This window comes from Aedes aegypti, chromosome 1 (genome assembly GCF_002204515.2).
Source record: "Aedes aegypti strain LVP_AGWG chromosome 1, AaegL5.0 Primary Assembly, whole genome shotgun sequence".
Lineage (NCBI taxonomy): Eukaryota > Metazoa > Arthropoda > Insecta > Diptera > Culicidae > Aedes > Aedes aegypti.
In genome coordinates this window covers 18167658-18175870 of record NC_035107.1, presented here as the reverse complement: position 1 = coordinate 18175870, position 8213 = coordinate 18167658, and the positions used below count along the sequence as shown (strand labels likewise).

Here is an 8213-nt window from a genome sequence, read left to right as displayed (position 1 = left end):
ATAAAGGATCACTATTCCACACATTCTCCTATCACAACTCTACATCTTGTTCACGGAGTTTTGTTTCGCCGTGCTTGTGCTGCATGGGCTGATCAGAAACAAAAAAAAAATGACAAAACATCAAAAACAGACCATCGTCAGAGTCTATGAATGGAGAGTTGCGCGAAGACAGAGTTTATGAATGGAGAGTTGCGCGGAGAGTGATACCAAATCTACCTATCGAACTGTCAAACCGTCTACCTATCGAGCAGACCAGCAAAACAGATAGGGGCTGTTTTCGAAGACGAAGAAGAACAACCATTCAAAGAAGTCTCTTCGCGCAACTCTCCATTCATAGACTCTGCGCGAAGAGACTTCTTTGAATGGTTGTTCTTCTTCGTCTTCGAAAACAGCCCCTATCTGTTTTGCTGGTCTGCTCGATAGGTAGACGGTTTGACAGTTCGATAGGTAGATTTGGTATCACTCTCCGCGCAACTCTCCATTCATAAACTCTGACCATCGTCTGTCATCCGAAATCGAAATCCGCAGAATTTCATAACAGTAGTGAGAGGTGCATGAGATGATTAGTTTTGTTCGCAAAATTCTTTGAAATATTGTTTCTATTTAGTGTTACAGTGATTAATCATTCAAATCTAGAGAACATTATGTCCTTTGTGTCAACGTCGCAAACCAAACCATGTTGAGATTAGCGTTGTTCAAACCGTCCCTCACCGGACGACTGCTGTCCGGCACTCTCCGAACCCTATCCACGAATGGAGGAAGCAACCTTTCCAATCATCCCGCTGCCTTCAAATCCGATAACTCCCGTCTCCAGCAGCTGAACAATGCCCAGCTGCGCCAGCTAAACGATGAATACCGTGCGGTCCTCCGGTTGCTGTCCCGCTCCTCCGGAGTACCTCAGCATATTCTGAGTCGCAGTTTGCACAGTTCCGTGCGACGATTCCAGCAGAATCGTGACGAAGGAAGTTCCTCCGGTTCCGGACCAGATGGAAAGAAGCCCAAGAATGACGACGACAAGGAGAAGATGATGTCGCTGGTGACGAAGACCCTGTTCTGGATGGTTACCGTTTACATGCTGGTGGGCTTCCTGACGATGGTCGTTCCGAACAAGAACCGCCCGGAGACGACGACCCGGTACGTAAGCTGGCACGAGTTCGTGCACTACATGCTGGCGGTGGGCGAGGTCAAGGAGGTGGTCGTCCATCCGGACATGGAAATGGTCACGATTCTGCTGCACGACGGAGCGGTCATCAAGGGGCGGAGAGCGCACTCGAACATCTTTCACATGGCCGTGGCCGATGTGAATAAGTTCGAAGAGAAGCTGCGGCAGGTGGAGAAGCGACTGGGAATTAAGGATGGAGTTTCGGTGCAGTTCGAGAGGAGTGGGGATGTTAGTGGACGGATTCTGTTCACGCTGATTGCGACCGGAGTGATTATTGCGCTGCTGAGCCGAATGAGGGGCATCCGGGGACCGATCAGTATGGATTCGTTTGTAAGTTGATTTAGCATTTATTGTTAGGTACCATGAAAAAGAAATCTCCGTCAAATTTGGGCTAAACTGCATGTTTAGGCAAATTTTAGAAGAAATGGTAGGGTCCGTTTTATAGTTACGCCTTTTGGATGGTATTAGTCTCCAAATTACTGCTCGTATTATTTTATGATAAATTATTTTATGATAATTTATCATAAATTTCATCTGAAACTAACTCAATTGTTTTCTAAAAATTTCTACAGGAATTCATTTAGTGACGGGGTTTTCATCAGAATCCTAGCAATGTTCTCATCAGAATTTTTCTATGATTTTTATCAGAATCCCTCCAGATTTTTTTTTAAGAATGTTTCCAGGATTCTCAAAAAAATCCTTCTAGAATCGTAATCGGAAATCTGCCAGCATAGTTTTCAAAAAATTTCAAAAACTTTCTAGGATTCTCATCCGAAACTTTTCAGGATTGCATTGATGTGCAACAATACCTATTAGGTATTGATCCCTAAAAATGAATTCCACAACAAAAATAAAAAGGAAGCTTTTGAACAAAACCTGAAAAGGCAGCATCCAGATACATCCAGAATGTTTAAACTTTGCCTCTAATAGTTCTAATTTGGTGAAACAGTGTTTTCCATGTTTCGCATAATATGGAACCTTGGGTGAACCTTGTTCTAACCTTGTTCAACGCAACGGTTTGCGATTAACTGCAGAATTATTTTGGAGAGCGGCCGGAGCAATAAATGGATGAAGTTTTAGAGGAAAAATTTTGAGCAACTTAATGGGAAATTCCTGATCAAATTTATTTAGTAAGAGATTTCCTGGAATAAATTATGAATAAATTTTGGAGCCATTCCTGAGAGAAACTGCAACAATTTCAAAAAAGGAAACCATATAAAGGCTGGAATAATAAGTGGAAAATAATTTAAGGAGATCTTAGAAGCATTTTTGCAGGGTTTCCTAAAAAAATCTTTCAAAACTCTAGAATCAACCTTTGAGCATTTTTTTAAGAACTTCTGTAGGAATATTTGGAAGATCTGCTGGCGTAAGAGTTGGGAGATATCGCTGGAATAATTTGTGGAAAAAAATCTACAGGGAATTCTGGAATAGGTAGGGAGACTTACGGCTTCGGCACCATTCGACTATTATCGTCAACCATTTAAGAGAGTCATTTAATGTGTAAGACATGCAGATAAAATCAAACGGTGTAATTGTTTTCTTCTAACTATTGTTGCCATCCACAAAAGTTCTTAAGTATTCTTTGAAGCAGTGTTGATAGACTCACACTCAAATCTCAATCAATACGCTCTCCCGTGAGAGCAAGCTCTGCTTTGCAAATCTCACGCTTGAGATTTTGATGCAAAATCACTCAATCAACTCAAACCATACAAAATGATTCGGTTGCAAAACCCGTCAAAAACTCGTGAAACCCGAATGTTGTTGTTTAGGTTAGAAAGGATTACTATAATTTTAACAGACTAACAAGAAATTATTGCCGTGTGTGAGTAAACTGTGGAAATACGAGACAATGAGTTAAAAAGGTGAGACAACTCATCCATGGTTTTTTGACTGCTGAGTTGCGTGATTGACAACTCACGCATGAAAAATATCAAGCGTGAGTTATGAGAAATTGAGCTTTTCACAACACTGCTTTGAAGCAAGCTCAAGCTTTTTCTTTCATTCGAAATGTACCCAATAGGCCTATTCAAATGACATCTCAAATCAGCTGATCGGGAAGCACTTTGACATTTCTTCTATGAAAATGACAGGCCCGTGTTAGCACCGGTCCTCCACCGATGTAAACAAATGCATAGACGGATCTGTCACATGAAAAGGCCTATAAGAATGTACCATGAAAATAAAAAATAAATAAATCAAAAGCGAGTACCGTGACCTGCTCTAATTCCGTGTGTTGCCTAATACCGTGTATTTGGGAATTATGTGGATTTCTAGCATATTATATTATTTATTTTTCCAAATGATTATCACAAACGTTAGCACATTAAGTAGTATTTACAAAGCCATGACAAACTTGAACTAAAGTTGCACACACAAACAAACAAAAATAATCGCCTGGTGCCAACACACGGTATTAGGGCACGGTTGCTTATGTGTTCCAAATACCGTGTTTCAGTTAGGGCTCATTCACATATTTCATAACGCTGAAGGGGGTGGGTGGGTGTCTTCAAGATGTTACAGGTCATACAAAATTCGGAAAATATTCTTACAAAACGCGTTATGAGGGGGTGGGTGGGTGTTGAAAATGGCCATTTTTGGCGTTATGAAATTTGTGAATAAGCCCTTATAATTCCAAAATGCCGAAGTGAAATATATATTTTATTTCCCGAATCAAACATGCAAACTTCAATACGCTGTTTGATACAAAAGTTTTATTTTTGATGCGCTTTGTTCGTTGAGAGATGTTTCAAAATGTGACCCGGCAGTCGGGGTCAGATGCACGGTATTTGGAACACTGGTATGTTTAACAACATCAACTGTAACTATGGTTAAAATTTTCAAAATGGTTCAAATCATATTTTTTATGTAAATTGTATTAAACGGTCTACTATATAAAACATGAAAGACTTGAAAATAATCATACGTTATTTTTATCTGATCGATTGAAACTTGGTTTTTTTTAACCTCACGGTAATAGAGCATGTCACGGTACTAAACTTTCGAAATTGTACTCCAAAAATATTTGATTACATGATTATTATATTACATTCGCTCTGTAATGCTTCATATCGTTCCTTAGGTTTTAATTAAGAATTTCTTCTTAGATTTCTCGAGGTAAAACTTTAAGAATTCTTCTATAGAAGTATATATAGTGAGTTGTCCAGAGATGTCTAGTGAACTACTTCCAAGAACTCCTGCAGGGATCCCTCCAGAATATCCTCTAAAGATTTTTTCCACAGTTTGCTCCGGAACATCCTTTGTTGGAGTAGTAACCTGCGATCTAAGTAATACCGTATCTAGGAGCAACCTTATGTCGAATTCGTTTTTGAACCCAGGTTGGAACTGGCGCAACCCGTTCTGAATCACAGTTTCAACCCCATCCCGATTCAGGTTCGACCGAACTACAATTAGCTTGACGTTTGTTTATTTATGTGTTGATCACCGACCCAGTTCCTAAAAACGAAAACGACATTAGTAATCGTTGTATTCCTGGATAAATAGTTGTAATAAATTTTCATTCCTTGTTCAGACTTTGACCACTACGCAAGTGTTTTATTTCCATTCACAAGTGGTTATGGGCTCAGAGTTAGTCATAGCCTGAAAAGTACGAGAAGCGCATTTTTTCGATTTGGAAGCCATGATCCCGAGAGGCGATGAGCAAACCGTTGGTTCTGGAAGCGGCACGAGCGGAAGTACGAGGACGGCATCTAGTGGCGTAGGATTACCGACTGGTGGTGATGGTCTGCGGCCCGGAGGTGTTGTGCGTGCCTACGGAAACCCTGTGAACCTTTCAAACATGGAAAAGCTACGTGGATGGGAAAATTACGCATCATGGGCCTTCGCTATGAAAACGACGCTGATTAGAGAAGGATCCTGGCGAGCTGTGAAGCCATTAGAGGGACAGGCAGTTGATCCGGAGACGTCTGAACGAGCATTGGCCGCAATCTGCCTGAGCATAGAGAAGAACATCTACAGCTTGGTAAAAAACGTTGAAACCGCGAAAGAAGCATGGGAAAAGCTCCAAGAGGCGTCTCAAGATAACGGACTTCTTCGACGTTTTGGATTGCTGGACAAGTTGATATCAGTGAAGTTGGAGGAAATCGGTTCCGTTGAAGATTACGTGTTGGTAACCACGGCGCAGAGCCTGAGCGAAATTGGATTCGAGGTAAACGACCAGTGGTTAGCATCGATCTTATTGAAGGGTTTGCCGGAGTATTACAATCCCATGATAATGGGAATGGAAGCTTCGGACATCGAGCTGACGACTGACCTTGTGAAAGCGAAAATACTTCAAGGTGTGAAGTGGCCGTTAAGGTGAAGATGAGTCGAAGCCAAAGTTCAAATTTTCAAGAGCACGGATCTGGAAAACCAAATATTTGTTTCAGCTGAAAGCTTAATCGATTGGTCACTAGCTGGTGGTGACTAATCGATTAGGTTTTCAGCTCAAACGGGTGTTTGGTTCTCCAGATCCGTGCTCTTGAAAATCTGAACTTTGGCTTCGATTTATTTTCACCTTAAAAGGTTCCGGAGCGGAGGGCGCCTTGTACACCAAACAGAGTCATAAATCAAGACACGCGAAAACTGATAAGAAATCAGGAACATGCTTCAATTGCAGAAAACCTGGACACTTTGCTGCACAATGTCCGCAGAAGCAGCCAACGAAAGGCAAAGATAAGGCGTTGTTTGCAATGATGGCTGTGGGCAGAGGAAAAGAAGATTGGCACTTTGACTCAGCTGCAAGCAGCCATATGACCAGAAGTGAGGAAGGCTTTAAGAAGCATGAAACTGTGGTGAATTCGATAGATACAGCAAATAATCAGTCCATCAAGTCGGTCGCCAGAGAGTTTGTCGAGCTGGATCTCAAAGAAGGAAGCATCGAAGTACAGAACGTGCTGCTTGTCTCTGATTTGGCCTCAAACTTGTTATAAATCAGTCAAATTTGCAAGAAAAGATTAAAAGTTGTTTCGTGTTTCACGTTTCGTTATAGCTCCTTGAGAGCAGAAGGTGTACTGGACTTGGTGCATTCGGATGTCTGCGGTCCGATTGAAGTTCCATCGCTTGGAGGAAGCCGGTTCTTCGTCATTTTTATCGATGATGCAACTCGGAAGGTATTCGTGTACTGTTCCAAAGTCCAAAGGTCAAGTCACAGAGGTATACGAACAGTTCAAGTCACTAGTCGAACGGCAAACTGGCAGGAAGTTGAAGGTATTGCGGACGGACAATGGCACGGAATATGTCAATTCAAGAATGCGGAAGAGCCTGCAGCGAGACGGTATCGTGCACCAAACCAGTTGTCCTTATACACCTCAACAAAATGGAGTAGCCGAGCGGATGAATCGCACGTTAGTGGAGAAGGCAAGATGTATGCTGAACGACGCTCAACTACCAAAGATGTTTTGGGCAGAAGCCATTTCCACGGCGGCGTATCTAGTGAATCGCAGTCCATGCAGATCACTTGACTTGGTTACACCGGAGGAAGCATGGTCTAAGCAAAAGCCGAATCTACAGCACTTGAAGGTATTTGGATCGCGTGCAATGTACCACATCCCAAAGCAGAAGAGGAGGAAATTCGATGTGAAGTCCAACGAAGGCATTTTCGTTGGGTACGTAGGTACACTACCCGTCATAAATACGGACTCACTAAAATAAGTATTGCAACACTCAGCTGAATATTGAATCACCCTGAAAAGTTTAGCATCACCTCAAAACAGGTTAATTCACATTGCTATTTCTCGAGATGGGGCCCAGATAGCCGTAGCGGTAAACGCGCAGCTATTCAGCATGACCATGCTGAGGGTCGTGGGTTCGAATCCCGCTGGTCGAGGATCTTTTCGTAAAGGAAATTTTCTCGATTCCCAGGGCATAGAGTATCATCGTACCTGCCACACGATATACACATGCAAAAATGGTCAATCGGCAAAGAAAGCTCTCAGTTAATAACTGTGGAAGTGCTCATAAGAACACTTATCTGAGAAGCAGGCTTTGTCCCAGTTAGGACGTAACGCCAGAAAGAAGAAGAAGAAGATATCTCGAGATCCTTACGACTTGCAAAGAAGCGATCTTCAGCAAAGTTGTTCAGGGGATCAGGACATCCGGAAAGCGAACAGTTCAGTTCGCGATTTTGCCGCTAGGTGGCGTGGTGGTGGTTTGAAATGCTCAATTTTGCATGCTCACTAGCGCCACCTGGCAGCGAAATCTACAATCCAACTGTTTGTCTTCCGGATGTACTTGGCCTTCTTAACAACTTCGCCGAAGACTCGAACTTTCTATCTCTTATGGATCACAAGCTAGAACTAGTTCAAATTGCTCAATTTTCATGCTCACTAGCGCCACCTAGCGGCAAAATCGCGAACTAAACTATTCCCTTTCCGGATGACCTTGAACCCCTGAGCAACTTTGCCGAAGACCCGAACTTTCTATCTCTTATAGATCACAAGCTAGAACTAGTTCAAAATGCTCAATTTTCATGCTCACTAGTGCCACCTAGCGGCAAAATCGCGAACTAAACTGTTCGCCTTCTGGATGTCCTTGATCCCCTGAACAACTTTGCTGAAGATCGCTTCTTTGCAAGTCGTAAGGATCTCGAGATATAGCAATGTGAATTAACCTGTTTTGAGGTGATGCTAAACTTTTTGGGGGTGATTCATTATTCAGCTGAGTGTTGCAATACTTATTTCAGTGAGTCCGTATTTATGACGGGTAGTGTAACTCGAAAGGATTTCGTATTTTCAACCCGGATTCTGGCGACGTGATCATCACTAGAGATGTAGTCATTGTGGATGAAGGACGACCAGCGAAGTTTCTGAGGAAGCAAGAATTAGTTGAATTCACAGAACTGTTCTCCTGGGTTGAAACAACTGAAGATAATCTTCAAGCTGGCAGTCCACCAAGGGTCCAAGAAGAAGAAGCAATGGTACCGGTCGATCAGGCCAACGAAAATGTTACCAATCAGGCCAACATTTTCGATCGTTCTTCAGACAACGTGGTGCCTGCTCTTGCGCTCCCACCGCAACTTACAAGACCAGCTGATGAGCAACAAGGGTTGAGGCGC

The 8213-nt window shown here is 42.5% G+C and overlaps 1 protein-coding gene across 1 annotated transcript in view; it reads left to right on the top strand.

The window, feature by feature from the left end:
- Positions 1–464: 464 nt before the first annotated feature.
- The window catches only part of LOC5578731 (paraplegin), a 29945-nt gene continuing 22196 nt past the window's right edge, over positions 465–8213 (top strand). Inside the window, exon 1 of the mRNA XM_001663983.2 lies at positions 465–1492. Coding sequence (XP_001664033.2) covers positions 677–1492 — 816 coding nt within the window. The 5' untranslated portion in view covers positions 465–676. The remainder of the gene's footprint in view (positions 1493–8213) is intronic.